General features: G+C 37.9%; 1 protein-coding gene across 2 annotated transcripts in view; it reads right to left on the reverse strand.

Moving 5' to 3' along the window:
• CERT1 (ceramide transporter 1) overlaps positions 1 to 27,663 on the reverse strand; it is a 68,128-nt gene that overhangs the window by 27,279 nt on the left and 13,186 nt on the right. For both annotated transcript variants that reach the window (XM_060761652.2, XM_060761651.2), the window contains exons 2-3: positions 25,731 to 25,865; positions 13,868 to 13,984 (exon numbers count right to left, since the gene is read on the reverse strand). In XM_060761652.2, the coding sequence (XP_060617635.1) occupies positions 13,868 to 13,984; positions 25,731 to 25,865 (252 nt within the window). The remainder of the gene's footprint in view (positions 1 to 13,867; positions 13,985 to 25,730; positions 25,866 to 27,663) is intronic.

Here is a 27,663-nt window from a genome sequence, read left to right on the forward strand (position 1 = left end):
CTAACTAAAGCAACTAACAAGGTTTTCCCCTTCAGCTTCCTAGCTGAAGAAATCTCTACTATTCACGAACACTAAAACCTGACTCTTCACTTCTTCACTCCCCAGAGTCTAAAACTGACTCTGCTGCTCTCTCAGAGTCTCTCCCCTGACTGACTCTAACTGTCACTTTTTTAAAACCTTTACTCTCTAAGCTCCTCCCACCTCCTCTTCTGCCTCGTTTCCATGGTAACACATTTCTCACAGCTAGGCCGCTCCAGCCTTAGGGCAACCAATGCAAACATAAATACAGTTATAAGCATATTATTATAAACACTTCTGTACACATGTATTCCAAAGTCCCATGCATTTTGCAATAAGGTGGCTTCCCTTGATAGGTCACCTGCCTATCATCGTTAGGTTTTTTAGTTCCGCCCCTTTCCCAGGATTCCTGAAGGAAAGGGAGCCATTTTAGCTCAGTCTTACAGTTGAAAGCTTATCTACAGGACGTGAATCAGCTCCACCTCTAGAGAAGCTTCGTTTCTTATGAAATTCCGGGGAAAACAGTTCCAAAGGACTCCAGCTGGAGAATCTACAAAGCCTTAACTGGTAGGTCTACTCGGAACCCAAGAAGCAGTTTGGAGCCGGGAGTAGAGCCTACACCAACAAAGTTTAGAAAGTAGATCGCCCAAGGAGGGGTTAAAAAGGGGTTTTCCTCTTAAAGAAAAGAAACAGTTCATGAAGCCAGTTGCCTGTCCCTTGTGGACAAGATTAAGAAAGCCACCAGTTGATTCAAAGCCTTGAAGTACTTGTTTGACCTGTTGAAGATCTGAGAAGCATTTGTTTAATTTGTTGAAGACGTAAGCAATAATAAAGGACTTTGTTAAACTTTTCTAAGCTTTTAAAGACTCTGTATAGGAAAATCCTTAGGGCCTCTCACTCGAAGTACCCCGGCTTCCCGCTGGGCACAAAGATCACGTCCTGTTCAAAAGCCAATTGCTATAGGCCCAGCGCATGACAGCACAGTCTGTATACACAAACAAGAGAAAATTGACTACATCATGATGTGTCAGAAACCTGTACACAGGTATATGTTACTAAGGAGACAACAGTTTGGTTATGAAACTCAAAATATTTTTTTAAATAAAGATTTCATATGTCTTAGATTAAAATAGAGCAAGCATGGTATAGTAATTTTCATGTTGAACTAGGACACTGGGAAGCATCTCAAATCTCCTCTTGGCCTTGAAATTCTACTGGGCAAGTCACACCCACTCAGCATCTGAAGAAAGCAAAGGCAACCTCCCCTTAACAAATTCTGCCAAGAATACCCTATGATTGGTTCACCTTATAGCCGCCATAAAGCAGAAATGAAGGCACATAACACCACCAAAATTCAAATGCAAAGCAACTAAAATTTCCAAAATTACCATGAAACCTGGAAGTAATAGAGCTTCAGGGGATGACAATGCAAGAAATGGAAGAAAAAAACTGACAGGGATATCAATATAGCTACTAAATTTAGTTCAGCACTTGGTTTGACAATGATAGCCCCAAACACTAAGAGGACCAAAGACATTGAGTGACATTTGGGACAGACTTCAGAAGGTTTTATGAAAACACATAATCCTGGATTAAGTTCTTGAAATCTTGCATAAATAGTAAGTGAGGTGTGGTGAGTACCACAGTCCATATCATTTGCCAAGTTGACTCAGAATTGTTTGTATTATCTTTTCCCAACCTTGGAGTTTCCAAATGTTTCGGCCATCAGTTGGCAAAGTTTTACATTTCTGGTCATGCCTGCTGGGACTTATAACTGGAGGAGCCCGGATTGGAGAAGGGTGGTCTACTGATCCAGACTGGAAAAAGGTGATTGATAAAGGCTTCTTTTCCAACAGTTGTGAATCTAGAAGAAACTAGGCTTTGCATACTGTATGAATTCTACAATGTGTGCACAGTATCTGTCAAAGAAACTGAGTACAATAGGTCCTTGATATCTGATATGGTTTGGTTCCAGGACCCCACAGAGATAACAAATCCCATTTGCCTTATATAAAATGGCAAAATTAAAATTTGTTTTTTAGATTGAAAGTAGCAAAAAATTGTATTGTCGAAGGCTTTCATGGCCGGAATCACTGGGTTGTTGTAGGGGTTTTTTTGGGCTATATGGCCATGTTCTAGAGCAGTGGTTCTCAACCTGTGGGTCCCCAGATGTTTTGGCCTTCAACTCCCAGAAATCCTAACAGCTGACAAACTGGCTGGGATTTCTGGGAGTTGTAGGCCAAAACACCTAGGGACCCACAGGTTGAGAAACACTGTTCTAGAGGCATTCTCTCCTGACGTTTCGCCTGCATCTATGACAAGCATCCTCAGAGGTAGCGAGGTCTGTTGGAACTAGGAAAATGGGGTTTATATATCTGTGGAATGACCAGGGTGGGGCAAAGAATTCTTGTCTGTTGGAGCTAGGTGTGAATGTTTCAACTGACCATCTTGATTAGCATTTGATGGCCTGGCAGGTTTTTGGTGTGGCTTGTTAGTGCCTGGGAGAATCTTGTAAAGCCTTGTCAGACCGTGCAAAAAGAATCTGCAAACTCCACCTCTTCCAAGATGAACTAAACCACCTAAACTGGGCTTTACAGGCCAATGGATACTCCACCTCAGACATCAGAAGAGCTGCAAGACCAAGAACAAGCCATGTGAGTAAAGACAAAGATCCACCCAGAGGAAAAGTGTTCTTGCCATACATCAAGGGAACCACTGACCGCATAGGGAAGCTGATGAGGAAACACAACATACAAACTATCTACAGACCCACCAAGAAAATCCAACAAATGCTACGTTCAGCAAAGGACAAGCGGCATCCTCTCACTTCTGCAGGAGTCTACCGTATTCCATGCAGCTGTGGACAAGTCTACAGAGGGACCACCAAGTGTGGCTCCCAAACATGAATCAAGGAACATGAAAGGCACTGCAGACTACTTCAACCAGTGAAGTCAGCATAGCAGAGCACCTAATGAACCAACCTGGACACAGCATATTATTTGAGAACACAGAAATGCTGGACCACTCTAACAACCACCGTGTCAGCCTACACAGAGAAGCCATTGAAATTCATAAGCATGTGGACAATTTCAACTGAAAGGAGGAAACCATGAAAATGAACAAAATCTGGCTACCAGTATTAAAAAAACCCCTCTAAAATTACAACAGCAAAACAACAAAGAGGAAACAATCAGGGACAGCTAATCAACACTCAACAAAAGATTCCCCCAGGCACTAACAAGCCACACCAAAAAACTGCCAGGCCATCAGATGCTAATCAAGGTGGTCAGTTGCAACATTCACACCTAGCTCCAACAGACAAGAGTTCTTTATCCAATCCTGGTCATTCCACAGATATATAAACCCAATTTTCCTAGTTCCAACAGTCCTCGCTACCTCTGAGGATGCTTGCCATAGATGCAAGTGAAACGTCAGGAGAGAATGCCTCTAGAACATGGCCATATAGCCCGAAAAAAACTACAACAACTGAGCATAAAATTGTTCTAAGCATTTTCTAAGATCACAGCTGATTTAATTGGCATAGGAAAAATATGTCAAATTTGAGTTAGGGAAATGTTTGAGAGAGCTTTCTAATTGCCTTTGCTTTAAAAAGGACAAAGTGCCCACTAGGTGGAGCCTGTGCTTAATGTATGTCTTAAAAGATTTGTTATAAGAGCAAGAGATAAATATGGATGTGCCTGTCTGTTAGAACTAAGAACCTAGCAATATACGTTCAGTTTGCAAATACGCTACTGTAAAGCATTGGATGACTTAGGTCCTGCACAAAAAGACAGACAGGATATGAATTAAATGCGTAGATAAATAAATATGAATATCATATTCCATGGAAACAAATATTAGACGTACTAATTGTTATAGTGCATCTGCAGGGCACACAACCACTTACAGAACTTCTTAAACAGAAACAGCTGGATTCCAAGACACAAATGTAACTAACAGTGTGAAGGAACAAATGAAGGTATTTAAAACTGAATTAATGGATTTGGAGATTACAACTACAGTGCGCCCTTCATTTTTGTGGGGATTAGGGCCCCCTACGAAGATTGCAAAAACATGAATTAAAAGACCAAAAAATCAACCTGACAAATAGGTGATTCAGCTTAAATTGAATTATGAAAGAAAAAACAGCCAACTTTATTAAAAGAAAGGTTTGTTGCTGTGTGCCTTCAAGTCATATCAGACTCACGGTGATCCTACAACGATCCTATCACTGAGTTTTCTTGAACTGATTTATTCAGAGTGGAGTTGGTTTTTGCTTTCCTTTGAGACTACCAGAGTGACTTGCTGAGTTGGGATTTGAACCCTGGTCCCTAAAGTTTCTCATACCACCACACATGCCGATTTTAGACAGGAATGATACAGGAGTTTCCCACTTCAGTAGCAATGTTGCTTGACCTAAAATCGTAACAGCTCTCTCCCTAATTTAAGGGCTGCAATACATGAAGGCATTCAGTTGACCTTGAGAGGCCTGCTTTGGATGAGCTCATGTTATCTTCCCTTCCCTGTCAGCTTCCAAAGCAGTTTCATTCCCACACTCAGAAACAACATCTTGCTCCAAAACCCCCTCCGTTTTCCCAACCAGAGAACCATTTTGCTCCAACACCCCCTCTGTCTGGGCACCCACAGAACCATCAGGTCCTGCATCCCGAAACCCCTCATCGTCATCAGCTGGCTGAACTATAACACTTATGACCATAAGTTCAGGGAACATACTGGCCATACAGCAGAACAAAACAAAATCCACATGAGTAATACCTTGATTGGCCAACCAAAATGCATGAAATATTTCACGTAAGCTTTCAAAGCTCTACTGGCTTCTTTTTTTCAAGCAAAAGATTTTAAGAAATCATACCCACTTGGCATCATCTCAGTCCTCATGTCAAATCTTTATGCCTCTCTAACCCTTTTCCTTTCCAGCAATGTCCCCATATTGCTTCTTACCAATGTCAACATCTGTGCTGACAATCTCATCTGACCCAGCTTTTCCCATATACAGCTCAGTACTTGCTTGTCCTGCTATGGAATTCCCTGCATTTCTTCCTTCTAAACTGAACACACACTTTCCTCTCTGCCTATTGCTACCATTTTCTGTCTACTGCTTCTTCAGTGGCTTCAAATCTAATGCAATGGTTTTCCCCTGGAACCTGACTTCTCCCTTCTATGTCTTGTCCTCTTGAAAGAGTGCAGTTACCATAGTAACTTATCTGACATAAACAGGCTGACAGGACATTGGATAAATGAAAATGTTGGATAATACAGAGGCTTCTGGGAGTAGAAGTCCATATCTCTATCCTGGCAGAGATCAGTGGTGAGTGAGTTCTCTTTCTGTTTGGTTTTCAAGACACAAGGAGAGAACTCACTCACCATAGATGGAAAAAAGAGCAATGAACAAGGAATTGTAATGAAAAGGTAGATAGTACACTTACACAAATCCTCAAGACAATTGCCCACCTCCATTCTTTTCTCTTCCCATATTTCCTACAAACACCTGTGTAGCTATGGCCCTTCCTTCCAACTTGGACTAAACCATTGCTGTGCGGGGGGGGGGGGGGGGGGAGGGAGGAGAGGCAGGACCATTATGCTTTGGCTCCTCCTTCAGAGTCCGTACAGTGGTACTGATCAAAATGGGGAAGAAATAAGGAAACTAAAAACACAGCCTTTAAAAGGAAATGCTGGAGAAAAAGGGGGGTGGGGAAAATTGGATAAGAGCACTAGATAACACAGAAGGTCGGATAAACGAAGGTTGGATAAGCAAACTCTACTGTAGTTCATTCCTAGCATTAATTCTGTATACAACTGGCACTCTGCTTTACCTCAATACTCTTGAAGTGCCCCTCACACACCAACTACCTCCTTCTCATACTTAGCTTCAGGTATATCTCAGTCAGTATGGCAAGCACAAACTTCACATTCATTTGCAAGCTTTACGTAGGGTTAAGCCTAATTAGTACTTGGATGGGAGACACTAGACTAAATCAGGGGATCTTCAAGAGTTGCTGGCAGTCAGAATTGACAAAATGTGACTAGATGGGCCATTGCCTAATTCAGTATAAGGTATATTTTTATATTTTAATTTATCTCTAAAAAAAGGTTTATTTCAAGTTAAATGCTTTTAGGAAGCCAGTTCATTTATACACAATGTTACCAGTGTCATTTGTTTATTTTCTTCCCCTCCCCCTATTTTAGTAAATCTACCTTCAATCTGCAAAAATTATATTTATTCCACTCAGGCACTATGACAACACATTATTCTGCATGACTGAGCTAGAAGTCTGGGGAGATTTAAAACTACATGCAATAAGTCCTAGTAGCCACTAGATGGAGGCAATGAAAAAAGTAAGACAACATCATTAAAGGTTACTATTGGTCAAAGTCCAATAGTAACCTTTATCCTGCTTCCATTACACTTGTTATTTTACTTTTAAATGTTTTCAAGACAGCCTAATTTCAAATGATTAAACACTCATAAACCTCTGCATATCAAGAACTTTTTCAAGTTTCTTAAACTAGTATGTTGAGAATCAAAATACAGTCAAGGTAAGATTTCATCTCAAAGGCATTTCAGGCCTAATTTTTTCTGAGTATAACTTGCATGCAAGGCTCGGGGTCCCAAAGCATATTCAAACTAGGAACACTTTCTCTTCTTAAATGGTCAATTATACCGTCCTCAAACACTTCTTGTATGCATAGAAAGAGAGGGAGTGTGATACTATGGCTAGGAAATCAAACTATGACTGGTGAAACCCAGTCCAAAACAATTCATCACTTCAGCTTGCTGGATGACCTTGAGCCAGCCATTCTCTCTCTTAGCATAATTTCACAAGGAGGAAGGGAGGAATCACATAGGTTGCCTTGACTTCCTGGGATCTTAAACTAATAAATACAATTTTAATGTCAGAAGGGCTCTTCACAATTTATTGCTCTGCAACTGCCCATTCAGAGATCATCTAGTGACAGAAATTTGTATTCTGATAACCTTTCCTTTAAGCTAAAATAATACTGCTTCTGTTTCCTCTTTTAAAAAAATCTACCTATCTAGCTTGAAAGGTGATAGTTCCTGGAAGTCCTAGATGCCAGAGTCAGGAACCAGGGATTCTATGTCTTCCCTCTGTAGTATAAGGTAAAGGTTTCCCCTTGTCTAGTCATGTCCGACTCTGGGAGGTGGTGCTCATCCCCATTTCTAAGCCAAAGAGTTGGTGTTTTCTGTAGGCACCTGTAAGATCATGTGGCCAGCATGACTGCATGGAGTGCTGTTACTTTCCCACCAAAGTGGTACCTATTGATCTATTCACATTTGCATGTTTTCAAACTGCTAGGTTGGCAGAAGCTGGAGCTTATGACTGGAGCTCACCCTGCTCCTTGGATTCGAACTGCTGATCTTTTGGTCAGGAAGTTCAACAGCTCAGCAGTTTAACCCACTGCGCCATCGGGGGCTCTTACCCCTCCCTGGTAAGAAAGAATAAATAGGAACTGCAAATGTTTTTATCAACAGGCAATGCTGATATGATATACTGTTCTTTTTAATGTTGCCTACTGCTTTCAAAGCCTTTTGCAGAAAATCAGACAACAAAGCTAAAGAAAAATCGAATGAATTTGCACAGCCATATGGATTATAAACATTCAACTTTCCTAAAATGCAGCTTTAGAGTGTCTATGCATAATTCACAAGGATTAACTGCTTCTGACATGTTAATGCACACAACAATGCCCCAAAGTATTAAAAATAAAAACCAACTGAGAGTAATTCATAGAAAGTAAGAGAAGGATACTCAACCTTTTCATAGTCCAAGTCAGTAGAGTGTCGTGGACTACAAGCTGAACAATCTGTGCTCAAACCTCTACTGAGCCATGAGGCCCACAATGCAAACCTTGGGCAAGTCACTACCTCTTAGCCTAACTTGCTAAGGTTCTGGCAAGGTTAAGAATAAGGATGTTCTTGAGCTCACTAGAGGAACACAGGGTAAGTGGAGAAAATAAAACAATAATAAAACAGGGTCATTTTAAGAGAGAAAATAAAAACACATTGAAACAAACAAGATTAAATGCCCCAGATCTTTTTTCTCTATATTAAAATCTGCCTCACCAAGAAGATTACAAAGAGAAAATGTGTCATTACATTAATGTAAATCTGAACAGTTAACATGAAGTTTGCTACAGAACATTTTAGCCAATATGTTCCATTCTTGCCAGGCCCCCTAAAATGAGCCAACCCCTAGAAGTGAAAAACCCTCAACAAACTCATCTCTTTCTCATCTCCGAAACATAAAATAAGAACAGACTCAAGAGATGGATAGAGATATTAATTGGAATAAAAGGGTGGATATATGAACTTTTTTTTAGTAGGAAGATTCTCTAACAAATTAAAGGAATTACAATTAAGGACCTTTATAACAAACACCTAATAAAGTACAATTACGGACAGATAAAAACACCTTTCAATAGGGCATACTACACACTGCATCTTTTCCACTGTCACATTGCTCTTGTATTGTTTCTTTTCATTAATGGGAAGAACCTATCCACTACCCCAATATCATTGTTCTTTTGCTTTTCATTGTGCGATACTGTCCTTCTTCTCAATATTGTGAAGTGGAGGAAGGCCTCACAAGAATGCTGAAACTGTGTGACTGTGCAGTTGCACTAAGATAAAAAGAAAAATAGACAAAATAGTAGGAAATGAGGCTGTGTGGAAGACTGGACATGGGGATTTATACCAACAAAGTGCCAACCTTGCACAACTGAAGCAACACATGAACGTGAGTGTTCTAATAATGGCACATACATTTCTGTTTTATTAAACAATGCAATTGTGATGAGACAACACCTGGTGTGATAAAGTCCTGAACCTCCACTTGGTTTTTACTATGCGATCTACTGGAAATTTGAGCAACCGACAGAACTGGAACAGTCTATATTCCAGTCTGTGCAAAACTTGTTTTGAGAATGGATTGGAACAAGAACTTCATAGAAATGCCAAGGCCTTTGCTTATTATATTTTACATTTCAAAATTCGCCTGGGCGAAATTAAATGACACGTTTGAGATGGTCATTAAAACATACTGTTCAACTTTGCATCTGAGGTAGTAGGCTTAGACTACAAAAGCTTATGCTACCAACTTTGTTCTTTCCAGTTTCTAAGGTGCTACAAGATCCTTTTGCATTTTGATATCCCATAATAACATTGCTATGTCTTTGAACTCTGCTTATGATTCATGATACATAAATGCTGACATTCATTACTGAACATATGTTCCATTAGGAAAGAGTAGCTTACAGTACTGTCTGGCATAAGACTGGATCTGCTCCTTTATCGTGCTTGACAGTACCCAAAAGATTAATTTTGTGCCCATGTTGCTTTTTAATACTTCTATTCTGTATCCATGCCATTTCTTATATTGTTTTGAAGACTTCCATGTTTTACAGAAATATCTTGAGATGATCACAGGGATAACTGGGAACATAGGGGCAAATGGTCCTTTCGCTCTTGATAAAAACTAATTTGTTATTTTACTGCATGTAATCAGCTACCGTTTCAATTAAAAACTGCCTGGGATGATAAACTATGAGGACATTCGAAATCATTTTTAATATGAGAATGACTTTGGGCTCTGTCATTTTTTTTTTAAATCATGCCTTGTTCTTTGCAAAAAACTTTTTAGCTCAAATAAGAGTAAGAACAGAAGCACTACAAAATACATTGAACTCTACCTTGCAGGCATATCTGACATCTTTTCATTTTATTTCACACCTATTTCAATTTTCAATCAATAGACTGAACAGCAAAGGACATTTTGTGCATCCCACCATATTGGAAGGCTGGATGGCAGTTACATGTCTCATGTAGTAGCACTATGACTATAGAACTCCTTCCCAAGGGAGGTCAGGGTGTCTCTATTCCTTCTCCATTCACAGCAGGAAAGCCATGCAAGTTTACTTGGCCTTCAGTTCTTTCAATCAGCACTGTCTGTGATGGTTGTTTTTAGCTGTTTAGCTTGGAGCGGGGCATGCCTGTTTTAAAGAGGACTTTTAGTTGAATTGCTTTTATTTGTGGATTTAACATTTTAAACATTTTACCCATTGTGCATCATCCCAGAACATCTTGGAAAACTGAGGGGCAACAAACAAATGGCATGAAATGTTTTGGGGGTTTTTTTTGTACTCATATGTTGTATGTATTTTACTGCGTAGTTATCGTGTTTTGGTTTTATTTTATTGTAATATGCTGCTGGGCTTGGCCTCATGTAAGCCGCCCCGAGTCCACATTGGGGAGATGGTGGTGGGGTATTAAAGATTATTATTATTATTATTATTATTATTATTATTATTATTATTATTATTATCGAACAAGCAAGCAAACAGGGAGGCTTATGAACTCTAGAGATGGTTCTGGGGTGAATTAAAGCAAACAAGATAAAAATCCATATGATACATGAGATACTGTGGGTTGGAAAACAGACTGATCTGGATGAAAATTTGAAAACAGTGTTAGATTTCTTGTTCTTGTGCTTCAGGCTTAGGTAAGGAAGCAGGTTCCTATACAAGCAATCCCCGAGTTAAAGACATATGACTCACATACGACTCAGTTAAAAACAGGAGACAACAGGAAGTGAGAGGAAACCTATCCCTAGGAAGGGAAATGGACTTCTGCGAGAGTTATCATGGACAAAAAGTGTTTCCGCTAAAGTTTATCACCAATCCTTTTTTCCATGACAAACCAAAATTTTCAAAATCCAAATGTCACAGGGAGAAAAAGTGAGGTTCAATCTTCTGAACAGGGGTACAGACAGCAAAAGAAATGTTATATGGCTGTTAACCCTTCCCTATGCTATCTAGAACTGATTGGAGTTACACTTATAATGTACCTATTCCATCTTAGATACAAATTCAATTTAAGAACAAACCTACAGAACCTATTTTGTCCATAAACCAGGGACTGCCTATAAAGGAATAACTTCACAGTTTGGATTATGTGTTAACAGAAAATGCTAAGGTGGCAGTAATAGCCAGGAGTTTTTTTTATCATCTTAAGCTGTGACATTACCTTTGTAGGGTGAGGCTCACATTAATGTTGCCAAGGAGTAAAGACACTAAAGCTAGATTAGTACATTTAAAGAATTAACTTGCATATATGTATATGTATGATGATATCTGTTTTTGAAGATGGATGGATGCATGCATTCAACTGTAAAAACAATCAAGCTGGGACACCTGCCTAATGCCTAAATCCAATTACTGACTTCCAATACAGCAGTCCCATTGAACGAAATGAGTCTATTTAAAATTGCTTCAGAAAGGAAGGACGAAGGAAGGATCAATCATTAACAGGAGTTGAATCATAAGGTTATGGGGCATAAAAAGAAGCATTTTTGTAACCTGGTACGTCAAGTTTGCATGATCAACAATTCAGTTCCAGCGAACACATAGATTAGTATTTTTCTAACATGGTACTGAAGCTATGGGATTCTGAGAAGATGAGAAGAGATAGAATCTTATTTGATTCATCAGAGTAGCATCTGGTTCCCTATAATGAGATGAAGAAACACACATCCTAATACTGAGAGAAAATATGCAAGCGTGTACACATGCATACACTCACAGTCCCAGGCCTATCAATTGTATTTAAGTTAGTGGAAGCTTTGATGATTTTCTGCGCTATAATAAAGTATTGTATAATGGATATAGCTGTCTGGCTGGAAAGTAACACTTCCCACCAATTTGCAAGAACTGTGTTTAAAACGATTAGTAAGATTACTGGTCAGTCAGCCCATTGAGCATTAGTGCCTCTTGCTGGTGTGCAAAGTCACCATCACCAACAACAGATCTTTTTTTATGGGCTCCATGGGTTCTCCCATCTGGCCTATGAACCCTCTTAGGCCAAATGGAAACCTTTTCCCTTCTGTGGTGCTGCCTGAGCCTTGGCCATGCATCCTCTGGCAAAGTGCCCCAGCTGCCCACAATGTCAGCAAAGTCCTTTGCTCTAGTGCCTCTCTTTTTCTGCTGTTGTGACCTTGGGCCAAGCCCCTCCCAGCTGCATGGGTTCTGCTTCACAGGCCTCTACCAAAACAGGCCTGTGTCTGTCCTCAGCAGGCACATCTTCCCAAGGGCCATTTTTGACAGTTGCTCTCTGTTTTATCTGAGTACCACCTACTTTACCAATAACTGCAAAGTTTTCAAAGGATCTTTATTTTATGTATTAATATTATCCACTATTGTACCATAGTTTATAACATTACGTATGACATTTGTTGTTGAAGCACACCATCTGCTGCAGCTCAGCCACCTACGTGACACCTTTTCACCCAAAATGAATAGCAAATTAGCCCAAATATAGCTCGGCCAAAAGGTATTCAATCTACTGATTTAAAGTTTGTTACAGAAATGAGTGTTCCACAGAAAAAGCAATTTCAAAAATACATTCCAAGGTAAAAGATACAAAAGTAATTCCAAGGTATATGTAATAAGTCAAAGAGCAACAAAAGTACATCTAAATTACAGGATTCAAAAGTTATTCCAAAATATATCCTACAGTCCTAGTATTCTTTGATGCAGCAATAAACAAGGTCCAGCACTGAGAATAAAGCCAGAGGCCCCAAAAGTTAAACAAAGAACTGTATACAAACAAGATTCCCCGACCACAGACAGAAAAACATGACATGAAACCAAAGCAAAAATCTCCTACGGCAGAACTCAAGGAAAAAGTGACTTTCTCACACAGAGCAACCAAAAAGATAGCTAAAGAAACCTATTTTTTCCCATGGAGACACTATCAGTCTGACACTTGGAATCCCCCTGTTTATTTTTCAAATGCTGAGAAAACCATAATTATTAGGGTTGTGCACTGATCCAGTTTCCTGCGGCACTTCTAAGAGCACAAAACGGGAAGGGAGCTTCCGGTATGAAAACCCGCTCAACATGAAACCACTGGGAGCCGATCACTGCCCCCCCCCTCTGCTTTTTTTGATCACGTGGATCTCCATGCCTCCTTGCCTTGGAAAGAGAGAGTACATGTGTGTGGCGTGCAGGCACAGCGCATGCAACTGCCTGCAACTGAGCATCTCCTCTAGAGTAAGAAAATCAGAACTTGCCTTCTTGTCTTTTAAATACTCGTGTGTGTGTGTGTGTGTGTGTGTGTGTGTGTGTGGTGTGTAGGCCCAATGCAGGCACCTGCCTTCAGCGAAGCGCCTCCTCTAGAGTAAGAAATTCAGAACTTGCCTCCTTGCCTTGGAAAGAGTGTGTGTGTGTGTGGCGTGCAGGCCCAGCGCAGAATAAAACAGTTTAAATGCCTAAAATGACAGGAAGGGGGCCTGGGACTCCCCCCCCCCCCAATTATGGGCCAATAGAAAACTTCTTTCGGCATCCCAGAGCAAAAACAGGTATCTGCCCTCCCGATTTTGGGAAGCTATCAAAAATGGATCGGGGCCCCCACCAAAAGCCAGGACACGAAAAGGGTCAAGGTTACGCCGAATGCACAAGCCTAGTAATTGCCTCTGCTTGGCACTATATTGTCATAATTGAAGACGCTAAGCTATAGGCAACAACCCAGTATCTTCCACCTCCCTCACATTCCTCTCAGGGTCAGGGAAAGTCTGTGGAAGAGTCTCATGTGAAACATTATTGCTAAGAGCAGATCTGCCTCTAAGGCAATTCCCACCATCCAGGAAAGACCTACTTTATTCCTCAGGCACTACAGAAGCAGCAGGCTCCAATTCAGGCTCCAATTCTGGAGCACAGGACCCCTCCAAAGGCTCCCCCCACTCCTCCTTAGACCTGGCCTCAACACCAGCATCACTACGCACTATTATTAACTGCTAGGTAATAGAAGGCATACCTTGTGTTGTTCAATTGCATCTATCCACTGTTGCCTGTGGTCTGGATCCTGAGCCCGTAGGTACCAAACACTGTCATTTACGCTGATATCAAATCTACACTCATCAAAATCATGGGGCTGTAGAAGAAAAGAAAACAGCAGTTAAGACAACTTGAACTAAACATAAATAAAATAAACTATAACAAACCATAAGGCAGAACATATTATACCAAGAGTTTTTTAAAGAAACATCTTAAATATTGTATCTGCTCTATCCTTATACATAAACTTATATTTCAAAAATGTCTCATTCTAGGGACAATATGACATTAGTATTCTAAAGCAGAGATGTCCGCTATTTCGTGTGGCTGCCTCCTGCTGGTTTCTGGGAAATGTAGTTTAGGGAAGCCAATCTTTCAGGTTTAGAATTTCAAGGGCCCTACCCTAAACTAGAATTCTGCAGAAGAAAGGCAGGCACTCCTGCTTTAAAACACTAATGTGATATTATCTGGGGAGCTGATTAAGTCTATATTCACTTAGGATCAAGGACCTGTAGCCTTAATGTGTCCAGATCATTCATGAACCAAAGTAATATTGGTATTTGCTGACCACTGAATTGCACTGGAATATCATGAGATTCCATAACCAGAGGAAGTTAACTATAAAGTCATACTGAAGGATTCTTACATTTTAATCAAATCTCTGAATAATCAAAGTCTCCAAAACGGTAAATATGGATGGATAACTATATATGAAACTATCTCATATCAAGCCAGAACATTATTCTGTCCTGCCTAAAGGACAGAAGCTCTTGAAATTCCAAGTAAAAGTCATTCTCACTCCCTGCTAATTGTTTCCTTAAAAACATAGAAATGATAGAGATTGATGCAAAGCCAAAATCCAAAGCCAGTGTAATCCAATACTGCCTTTCTACAATTAAAATTTTTGGAAATCAGGTTACCAATGTTAAGCATAAGAAAATGTTTAAGATAAATAGGAAATACTAGATCCATACTGTTTAAAATCCTATATCTAGGCAATATAGTCAGAACACCAGTATTTGAACGTTTTTAGCAGTATGTGGCAACTGTCATGAAGGGACATAATTCTTGTAATTTGTTACCACTTGATACTCTACTGAGGATTGATGAGAATTGTAGGTTACAGACCAAACTGGGTGATAGTGAACCACAGAGGAAACAGGAACCAGATCTTGGAATGTTTGTTACTTTCAAGCATTTTCAAGTCCATATTTACTTAAGAGAGTGTCATGGACCTGAGAATGAAAAAATCCACAAAACCACAAAGAAAAGTTTGGGAATGAGTACATGTGTACTTTCAGATGGATCTTTGGGAGAGGCTAGGAATAAACTAATGTGGTGTGATGGTGGAGGAACAGAATAATTCTGTTAAATCTAGATTACAGTAGTAGTACACGTTCCTTCCAGTTCAGAAAAACCTCAAGAAAGTACTACGGGATAGAAGATGTTCTCACTGTAGAATACCTTGCAAGCAAATGTTTAAGAAAGGCTTCATGAATGACAAAATTTTGACTTACCACATTTTATATTTCTATACCATGGAACTATACTGACCTTGAAAGAAGAGGCTATATTGCAATATTATAAAAATCTTTTGAAAGGTCATCCATTGGATGAAATGTTATAATCCGTGACATTCAATAAGGTACCACCCCAGAATTATATTTGTTACTATATAGTGGGTTTGTTTGTGGTTTTTGTGTATTATAAATGATAGTCAGGTTGTTCAAATCTACCAAGCACTTAAAATTGGGCTGCATTCAGAGAATAATGGGTTTGATGATGCTCTCTCACAAAGGTCTTTCATCTGATTTTAGCCACTATAGATAGTCATGTGTCTGTTAAAAAAATTAACTGAAATTTGCCCTAAAAGTCTGAGTTTACTTTTATACTGGCCAGTGTTAGTACAGGCAGTCACCAAGTTACGAACATCCAACTTACAAATGAGTTACAGTTAAAGAATGGGAGTGAGACAACAGGAAGTCAGAGAAATCTACCCCTAGGAAGTGAAGTTCACTCTTGAAAGACATATCATGGGGGGAAAGATGTCTCCACTGAAGCTTTATCACCCACCCCTGTTTCCGCAACAAGTCAAGGTTTTCAAAATCCAATTATCACAGGGACAGAAATTGAGGTGAAATCTTCTGATCAGGGACACATGCAGCAAAACAAACACCACAGGGGTGTTAACCCTTCCCTATGTTATCCAAAGCTCATTTCTATAGATCTATATATCTATATCTATATATATGGCTGAAGTTACACTTAAAAATGTACCTGTTCCCACTTACAAACAAATTTAACTTAAGAACAAATCTGCAAAACCTATCATGTTCATAACTTGGGGTCTGCCTGTACTCTCTTCGTAGCATCACTTCTGGCCTGTCTGAACACCTGAGCACAATGGTATCATTGAGGGGCACAAGGAGGATGCAGAGGGGGTGATGGCAAAATTTAATTGGAGGGCCTAACGATTCCTAGAGAGATGTTGTCTCTAAGAATCTCTAAACCCTCCAGTATGACTCTATGGTCAACATCTGGCAGAAGCTAACCATAAAATTGCATGGTGGGACCTAAGCAGAATATTTCAATCAAATCCACGAATAACCAAATTTACAAAAGTCAAACATACAAATGTGGAGGGCATATTGTAATAGTTTTAGATAACAAAAAGAGATATAATTTTGACTATATAAAAGGTGAGGAGAAAAAAAGTATACAAGTTTTATTTGCTTGTAATTACAGTAGGAAAAGATCCTTTTTGCCTCATTCCCTGGCTTTCTAATGTGTGTGTGTGTGCTCATTTGTGTTCTCATTTACGTTCAAGGAAAATATTTTTTTATCTTCAAATGTCACTATAATGGAAACAGGCTACCAAACAGCTGTTTCTACAAGTCTTCTACTTCCATGAATATTCCAAGAAAGCTGGATGTTTTTGCTGTATGACAAACTCTTCTACAAAACAATTGAATTTGTAAGTTTGGGGGGTTTTTTGGTGCTACTCCCCTTCCATTGCTGCACTAAGGGCTGGAAGTATCAAAATAGTTAAATCTATGACTAGTTGATAACAAGAAGAATGACCTTTCCCACAGCATGGGCCAGAAACAGCAAGGTTGCAAACTAAACTAAGAATATCATATAAAAACTGCAACTGTTGGCACAAAAAGGAAACAAATATATGATGTTACATGAAATATCTCAAAATTCTCAGAGCAAACAGCACACTCAAAAGCCATATTGATTTAAATCAGACTGTCAGCAATAGCTAAGTAATAGCTGAGAGGGAACAGAAAACACACAAAATATTTTAACCATTTTCTTCAGGGCTTCCTTTGCCTAAAGAATGAGTGATTAGGCTGTAAAAGCAGGATGTTATCATTGTAACCATACATCTTTACAACACACAGGATGATAATGTTTTCTTATTTAGATCAACAAATAAAATGTGAAACTACCTGTGAAGCAAGTGCTTGACACAATACACAAATGTTTTTAAAGCCCAGAACAACAAAGCCTACACGAACAAGCTATTTACTTTAAGCATAATTAAGATCTGGCTCTATCTGAGGAGGCCAGTAAACATGGTGTAACTCACTAATTCACACAGCCTTGCTTCCTATTTTTCCTCAAGCTTATTATACATGTTTTAATATCACCATTCTATCTGTAGCTAGCTACTGCATAATTATGATCAAAAGGAGCAGAGAGGTTCCTGTGTTTAAGAAAGGCATCACCATCCGTTCTCATACTGTTCACTGCTTGCTTGATTTTACAAATCTACTATTAAGTTTAACATCTAATGGCTAAGTTTTCTTATCCTACATAATAACACTTTATTTTTCCTAACTATTTTGTCACTTCTGATACTGTATTCTTTGGAAGCTGGTAGCTTTGCACAGTGGCTTACCAATGCTGTAGGGAGGAAATTCTGCCAAGCAGATTAATTACTAATTTCCTGTTGAATCAGCAATAAAAACAGCAGGCATACTGTCAAAGTTTTACTTCATATTCAAATGTAATCATAGCTGTTCTTCAAAGAGTATTTTACAGAGATCTGCACATGGCTGAATTGTTTCATTTTTTCTACTCTGATTGCAATATGGTTTTGGAAAAGAAAACCAATTATTTTTAGAATCTAGAAACCCTAGAAGTGGCAGTTTACTCATAGGCCTATAAAACTGTTGTGCCTACAACCATGTATGTTGAAGGTACCAGTTGAAGTCTACAAAATCTGGACCAAAATGGAATTTTGCACAGCATGATTAACCTTGTAATATTTTTAAAAGGGACACACTGAAAGGGGACTGCACTGAAGAGATTATGTTTGCTAATTTCCCTTCTCTAACTACAGTGTTTTATGCTTCCTTCCTGTCCTGGAGTCCTTGGGACAGTGGAGAGCTGTTGTTAGGATCTGAAAGGGAGAAGTCACTGCAAAACATGTTCCTCCTAATTTTCCACCTACAGCAAAATCCTATTATTATTATTATTAATTCTCTTAATGGAAGAATCAGCAGATGAGATGGGAAATGAAAAGCATTCAGTCAAACTATAAAAACCCAAATTAAAATTCAATTATAATGACAACAAGGGGGAAAAAATCAGCTACCCAAACTCTACACTCACACAAGGACACACAACATCAATTTAAGGTGGGAAAACTGCTACTACTGAGTGTTCGTATTTATTATACAAGTACAGTATACATTTTGGAAAGCCAGAATGTATAAAATGAGAGCAAAAACAATGAACGAAAACCTGAATGTTACAACTGTATGTGATGATTGTACACTTGTAGTGTAAATCAAGAAAATCCTATCAGCTGAAAGTGTAATTCAGCTGATAGGAAGAGAAAGTTCTAACTTTAAAAATATGAGAATAAATCTACTGTATCAGAGACCAAACCAAGGGATATAACTGCCTTGCATAAGAAGAAAATGTATACAGTGCAATTACTCTCTTACACCAAGATACAATATGGCTTAAAAATTAAACAACTTTTAAAACCAGTCCAAATCGTGGCTTGAAATAAATGTCAATTTTGCTCTTGAAATATTCTCATCTGGAACTATTGACTTTTCTATATTCATTAGTCTTTTAACAAGTAAAGATGTAAAGTTATTTTCCAGATCAGTAATTCTGTACAGCTATTTGCATTCACTACTCTATATACTGTAATTAATGTATAAATATTCTCCCTTTAAAAACGGGTCTAAATTAGTTATAAAATTTTATTAATCACACTTAACATTTTTTACTCAATCTTATTTACATTTCTATTACTATCCTGAGTAAGTGAAAACATGGCATAAGGACAAAATTCATACTATAATTGTTATAATTATAGTATAATTCTTATAACAAAACCTTATTATACACTGTTTGTTAGATCTCAAATCATTATGACTTTATCACAGGGTTTTCTCAGGAAGATTTTTTTTCAGATATTTATAACTACTTTTCTGTAAGGCTGGCAGAATGTGACTTGCTTAATGTGATTCTGTGGGTGTCCATGGCTGAGCAAGGATCCAAATCCTGATTTCCAGAGTACGAATACAACATTCAAATACATGATATTTGGAACACTCAAAATACAGTTCCACTGCAGGTTGTGTCATTTTACTATAGAGGCTAGCTTTCTATCATTACAACTGTATGCAAAGGGATCTTCTATCACCTTTGAGACTAACTTTAAAAAAGAAGTTGGTACCATGAGATCTGTAGACTTAAGTCTACTTCATCGGATGTAATCGATTCCACAATTTCCCAATTTTCTTTCAACAAAATTCAGGGCAGTATAAATTGAGGTTCCCAGCAGATATCCCATTTAAACAGTGATGAAATACAAACCTATTTCACTAAAGTAGCTAGATGCAACATTTATATATATTTTTATTACATGACTACGCATGCAACAAAATTAGCAAAAATATGTGCATTCCAAGCTACAAATGACTTTCTCACAGGTAGCTATCTTTCTATATTTGATAAACTGCTTCTCATTTGTAACATGCCCCTGTCCAATACAAACTGTTATATTGTTAGCATTCTATGATTTGTGCTTTTGTTTTATATTTCCAGATAGTTTTCTTTCCCTTTTTAAAAAATGTTCAAAACGTTGGCCAGGGATAACAAAAGGCGTCTGGACAAAGTGGGTGTACATAAAGGATCACTGAAAGGAATGCTGTTTTGGAGTGTTTCATCATTATGGCAAAGGGGAATTGACTGAAAAGCTGCCTGTATGAAAAGACAGTGCAAGTGGTAACTAAGACTAAACTAACAATCGGGCGACATGTAGCTACAGATTTCTACTGCCAAAAATCTACTGAAGGAAATTCCATTCAGGTACATTACAAGCAGTTGAAACGTTTTGGTTATGGTATTTCTATTTCACATCCCTTTGAGAGAGAGAAAGATCTGAATTTACACTTTCAAGATTAACCAAAGTTTTAAAGTTGTGTTAAAATACTATCTTACTTATATGCCACATAAGAAATGCTCAAATCCTTCCCATTATATCAGTGAATACCAACTAGTAGGATCTCTTTCAACACGGGCTTACAATGCCATGTAGACTTTTCTTCAGCAAACTGTTCATTCAACTTCAGATACATTTGCTATATTAAGTGAAACAGTGATGAAAATAATGCTGGAATATGCATGAAAAACCAAATAATATTGTTTAGAGCAAGGTTTCTAGATTCTGGTTGGCTAATCTTTGGAATGTTTGTGACAAGTAACATTTGGCCTCTTAAAATAGTGCCCCAGTGCCGGGATATTCAGAAGTACAGTGTTCTAATTGTATGCTGCCCTGAGATATCACAATTCATCCGTGGAAAAAATAGTAAACAAATACATATAAATACGCTCCAGTCTGGTACTATCCTAAGACTTTTTTGAAAAATTCTCAAGGCATCTTAAATCATAATTTTGTTTCTGCTTGCTTTGCATATCTTTAGTTTCATGTATCTCTTGTTTATTTTAATTTTAGGGGGTAGAGGTGGTTGACTTTGATATAGTTGCAATTTAAACACTGCACTGGCATCCAGACAGATAAAGGACAATATTAAAAAAAAATATTTAGTGTTTCAATGGTTCAGAATTTCCAGTTTCCATGGCTTCAGCATTTCCTTTTCTGATCCCAGAAAAAAATTCACAAAATAATAAATAAATAAACAAACAAGTGAATAATCAGTTTAATGCAAGTCACCTGTTTTTTTAAATGAGCATTTATCTTTGTTTGATATGGTTCATCAATAAATGGTGGCACCTTCAAAAATTTCTAATTGGAGGTTCCAGGGCCACCCTGAAACAGAGATTTCTGACTGAACTATCCCCCCCCCCCCCCCCCCCAGGAACTGTGACATTCTGGTTAAGCATACCTCATTGTGGCTCACTGAGAAGCCACTACTTCAAGGTGAAGCATTTTAAAGCAGGACTTCCCCCAAGGACTTTGCTAATTTTTCAGGGAGGGAATAACAGGGTGTGACTTGACCTGACGTGTCTTAATTAGTGACATTGGTGGAAAATAAACTATAAATGCTGTAGTAAATGCAGTACTGAATCCAAAGTCTAAAAAGACAGATAACTGCAATGAAGGATTAGATGTGTGGTAAATAAAAATGTAGCTAGATAAGGCTTCACATATTCACAATATAAATCACCAGGCAGTGTATCTGAATATCAAGTAAAACAATAACGTTGAACGCTATATGATACACAAGAAATATTCTATAAAACTCTAGGATGGAAGAAAAATATAAAGCATTCCATTCATTCAAAAAAGAACATGAGAGTTCTAACTCCCCATTCCCCCTCCTTAAGTTCCTTTTGAGAATATGGAAAAATATATCTTCATGAATGTTTCCAGATTTTTTCCCTTGGCCTTCTCAACTCTAAACAATTTATGTAGAGGGAAAGGACACCTAACCCAGTCGTTGTACTGAAAATCTTAAATTAAGCTGACCATGACTTCCAAGAGTGCAAAAATGACATATGTCCTGTGCAGTTTCAAGCTACATTCAACATTCAGTGTCATCCTCTCCTCGTGTTTCCCAAGGTCTGCTCTGAAGGACTTTTGGTTTTCATCTCCTGACATAACAGAATCTAGATTGTAGGTAACCTTCTACTGATGATTAGACTAGGTATCCTCTGAGATGGTATCCCGTTGTCATCTTGCTCATGCATAACAGAGCTCCTATTTCCACTTGGGAAGAATGGAGACTACACGGAGGACAATATGTTATCCCAGATTATGTTTTTGTTCAATTGAACATCTTGATAAAACAGCAGGAAATTATGAGAGTCATAGAAACATCCAATCAGAATATTTTCGTTGGTTTCCAAATAGCAAAGTATTAAAATGTTCAAAGCAATTTTTTCCAGCAAAGATTTGTAGAATGGGAAAATTCTGCAAAGGAAGTCTTTGCTCTAGAAAGATGTGCAATGCAAAATCTTGTGTGTTTATACAGAGCTTTTACCATTTCCCCTTACATATCCTCTCAGGTTCCACTGTGACTCCCAAACAATAGTTGCCAAGATTCCTTTTAAAAATCCAGAAAATTAAAAACAAAACAAAACAGGACAGGACACCAAGCTAGAAAGTCTACAGTTATTCATAAATAAGTATTTATAATGTCTCAAAAACATGATTGTGCTCAGCAATGTATGAAGTTATGTACCTGGCTTATTTCACAAGAGATTTAAGAGCCATTTCTGTTACAACAACAATATGTGCTGAGAGAATCAAATATGTGCTCTAACTTTTTAAAAGGAAGTGAAAAGAAAAGCATGCACAGGCATTATGTTACTGGTCTGTAATTCCCATCATTCCTTACAATTTGGCTGTGAAGGCTAGGGATGCAGGGGCCCTGCATCCTTTATTCTTGCACTGGAAATATAAAGTTACAAAACCTCTATTTTCCTCCTTTAAAGGGGCAAATAGCTTCTTGTACTTTGGTAAAATTAAATTTAATGTAGAGACTCAAGCTAGTTTAATGTCTCCCTTCTTAAAGGAGCACTAGGAACCTCTGCAAAGGGTCAAGGATCTCTAATAGAATTTTGAGGCCACTCACACAGTTTTAAAATTGTGTTGGAAATAGTTAATTAAAATCAAAGAATAGCACTAATGTTTATGTCCTTTAAAATATGATAATAATAAAAGGAGCAACTGATATTTACTACTTAGAAATCATGAATAGTAGGCACCTTATAACTAAAACATATACAAATTTGCAGAATTTCTCTTCCACATTTCCATCTAAAATTTTAAAAAACAAAAACTAAGTAAACAACAACAGAGCAAACACTATGTTTAACAAAGAGCATATCTCAAATAAAAATGTCTCAACCTGGAAGGGGAAAATAAAGATCTATCTTCTGCTCACACCTTACTTGGAGGACCAGGAGAATACACAGAAAATACTGATATGATGCTTGCTGAGACAAGGGCATGCATCATCTTTAAAAATACTATTTTAATCAGAATTATTATTTACTTGCTAACTTCATGTATATACATGTGACTATAAGTAAATATAAGTCACATAAAACTGACAGAACTATTAAAGCTTAATTGGAGGAGAACCTTATTTATAGCTGACACATTTGTAGTATAGATATGGTTTTAGATATTTGGGATAAAGATGCTTCATTTCTAACACTCCTGCTATTCTTCCGGCAGTAGGCTAAAACCTTTTATTGAGGCAGGCTTTAAATAAGAAGGTTTTAAACATTAAGTCAGGGAGTGCTGCAGTTTTAGCTTTTAATATGTTTTATGGATTTTAACAGTTTTAAAAAATACCATTGATATTTAATTCTATTTTAATGTTTATATTTTTGTAGATATTAAACTGTATTGAAATGCTTTTAATGTAAGCCGCTTCGAGTCTCCCTGTGGAGAGAAAAAGTAAGGTATAAATAAACATAATAATAATAATAATAATAATAATAATTCCATTTTAACAATAAATTAGGAATAACATCCTTCAAATAGGAGCTCCAGGTGCTCCTGAAGTAGCTTCCCTTTTTGCTTACCATAATACTACCATATTATACAAATCTAATATCTACCCTAATTTTGGGAAAGTAATTTAGTCAAAGCAGATGAGCATTTGATTTGAGCAAATATACAACAACAACAATTTTATCACGGTCCATAGACCCATCAGTAAAACCAACAGTCATTATAAATTCTCCCATCTCAGGAGAAGTCTGAGCAAATATGGTAGAAGCAAACCTCCCTGGTTTTCTAAGACAGCCTTCAGAATATTCTCCAGATAGTCAGGGCACCCTGCTATATGTATACTATGCGGAGAGGCAGGATGCGATGGTCAGAAGTGCTTATTATCAGCTTTAGCTGATACGCCAACTATGCCACTTCCTAAAATCCAAGGGCCTAAAAATGGTAGCACACGCACTTGTAACCTCAATGCTGGACTTCTTCAATGCACTTTACATTGGGCTACCTCTTTACAAAGTTCAGAAACTCCAATTAGTTCCAAACACGGCAGTCAGACTAGTTACACAAGCATCTATGAGTGAGTGTATTACAACTCCCCACTGATTGCAATTAGTTTCCGGGCAAGGTACAAAGTGCTGATTTTGACCTTTAAAGCCCTACATGATTTGAAGCCAGGTTATCTACAGGGTCACCTTGTCCCATACAATCTGCCTCAGACACTGAGGTCCTCTAGGGGTCGGCTATTCCAGCCGGCCAGAGCCCAACTGACAACTGTCATCCAGGGGCCCTTTTTATTGGCTGCCCCATGACTGTGGAATAATCTGCCAGAAGATATTTGACCGCTAAATCAGCTGTCAGAATTTAAGACACAACTAAAGACCTATCTCTTCCGGCCGGCTGACCCTGACAATTTTAACATGTGAATTTTAACCTGTATTTTATTGCTGTGGTCTTGTGTGTATTTTGTTATATGTATTTTTATAGTGTTGTGTTTATCTCTGTTTTAACCCTAATGTACCCCGTCTCAAGCCACAAAGGGAGGTGAGTAGTAGTTGTTGTTGTTACTGCTGTTATTATTATCTCTGTGCTAAATTGGGCTGATGGACTTTTCACTAGTAGTTAACAATTACTAGATCCAATCAAAGAACTATGGGAAGAATCAGCAGAAGGAGTTGACATTGTATGATGCTAGTGTATTGATTTGGAAACAGAAGAACAAAGAAATCACGGGAACATGGATGAAAACATGGTTACTTTCTACATTATTATTGCTAGCTTCCAGTGTAAGGCAGCATCGGCATGCAAAATAACCACATGACCAGAAAGCGCATGGCTGCTCTCTGATAGATCAGCAGATATGCTTGACAGCACCCATGCTCCAGTGATGGTCTCATGATGCTGTTGGCAATGAATGAATCAGGCCTCAGATGTCTTTATCAAATGCTTCTTAAAACACTGGGGTGGGGAAATTAGGCCTCGCTCAAAAGATTTTATATACGTTTGAGATAACTATATTTACAACTGGATTGCTTTTGATTTCTTTGTACAATGTGCCAACTATCCAGAAGACAAGTAATTTTAAGCAGATGCAGCATATTTCTAATAGTGGGAAAGACAACACCAAATACAGGAAGTGTCTTTGTGATTTGAATTAGACCACACATTCCAATAATTATTGTGCAATTGATAATTATTGTGCAATTGCTATATATTTCAAAATATTTTACTGTACCAGCCTCCAAGGCCAAAAATATTATAATTTGCTGTAGCCATTAAAAAGCCCTTTTCAATGTTTTCTCAGCTGTACTGTTCAAAGCCTATTTCCAGAAAATAGCATCTGAAAAACTGGTATAACAAGATAAATAAACTTTAAAACAACACTTACTGTAATGACAGCCTTACTCAGACAGATTGAGCCCCTGCAGCCGTATTCTGTTTCATCTTCAGACTTGTAGTAACTTAGAGTGTTGTTCTTCAAGACCACCCACCGATCCTGCCACCCATGGATGTAGTTGGTCCACTATAGAAAAAACAAACACAAACATTTGAAGCAAACAAACTGTAAGACTATGAGCACTCTATTTGCATAACAAAGTGTGTGAATAGTTTGGATATTTTTTTTGCTCTTGTTAATATTTTTTCAATAAACTGACAAGCACCCTTTATTTATGAAAAAAATGCCAGTGTTAGTCCTTTCAGTCAGAAGATTTTTCACAGTTTGGCTAGTATCCAGTTAGAGATTTATGAATGTGGGGCCAGAAAGTCACCAGTGCAGACAGGATGTTTCTTTATGCCTTGTCTTTGTAAGTTGCAATTGTGAGTTGCAGCTGCACACTGGGTATTGCAAATCCTGTATTGTGCATTTCAATAGCACCTTGAGTATTGTCCATTGTGAATGTGTATCGTACAACTGTACCTAGTCATTGACATTTGTTGAATAATGTTGCCATATTGAACAGAGTTGTGTAGTGTTGGTGTATCTCCATATGTGAAGATTTGCACTAAGCCAAGGGGTTGCTGGATTGCAGCCATTAAGTAAAAAAAATCTGATACAGACTGAAAAACTTTGGAGAAACCTGATCATTTAATGACAATATTAAATAAAGCAATACAGTGTAAGTCCCAAAAGGATAACTGCATAACAATTTAATTAGGCAAATCTATTTGTGAGCATTATAACATTAAAATCCAGATAATTATGTAAATAACACATCATCCCCAAGTAGAAACTCAGGACAGACACACAGCCTGTTTCTTTAAGGATATGCTGCTTTTTAATAGTACTCACAGTAAAGACCAAGATGGGTTAAATGCAACACTGTTTCAGCCTCAGAAGGAAGGTCTTAAGACTATTTCAATAAATGCATGCTAGGGCCTACGTTAGAGTTTTCAACAAGAGTTCCCAAAATGCTAGGATTCCATGACAGTTCATGATTAAAAAAAACAAACATTTTTTCAGCTGTAGATATGTAGAGGTACTCTGAGACTTGGAAATTATTTCAAATATTCCTCCAGGATAAGGCCGACCGAGACGGAGGTAGGTAGACAGCAGTATGATTTGTTGATAAATTTCTACACTATTTGCAATAGAGTTTATGTCTTTCAAACTCCCAATTGCATAACTGTAAAAAATTTAAATTACAAAATGGAAAAAGTGTGGGAGGGGAGAAGTACATTTTTAAATGAAGCAATCTGTGAGCTTGTTTCTGGTACTAGTTACAAATTTGTGAACTACACATTCATTTGTGGTTAGAAATACTCATGTGACTTAATTCTCTCCAACTCAGTCATTATTTTGAACATGGATTCAGTTGGCAATACTGAGTGATAGTTAAAACAAAACAAAAAAACAAAATAACAAAGTTGGTCACGCAAACATAGCATTACAGCCTTTAGAACTATATTCTGCCCTCTAAGTTAGGTGTGGTGGCACTCATAATGCATAAACTTTTCTGAAATTATCTTCAATTAAATTACAGATATAGAACAGCACATTAGCTTCATACACTTAAGAAAGATGCTCATTGCAATAGTACCAGAGCTTCGTTAGAACACTTGTTTGTCTGCCATGTGCAATTATAAATTACAACAAACTCCAGAGGCAGAATAATGGTAAAACCATTCCCTTCTTTCCTCCATTATATTCATAAAAAGCAGAAAAGAACCGATTATTGCATTGAACTCATTGTTCTTGGCATTTGCAGCACGGCCATTCAGATGCCATGATTTCTGAGAAAACCAAGAACAATCACTAATACTCTCTTCCTATAAGCTGCAACTGTATCATGATTTAGCTAAGGGACTGACTTTCTTTAAGT

The sequence above is a fragment of the Anolis sagrei genome, chromosome 2 (assembly GCF_037176765.1).
Source record: "Anolis sagrei isolate rAnoSag1 chromosome 2, rAnoSag1.mat, whole genome shotgun sequence".
In the NCBI taxonomy this organism is placed as follows: Eukaryota; Metazoa; Chordata; class Lepidosauria; order Squamata; family Dactyloidae; genus Anolis; species Anolis sagrei.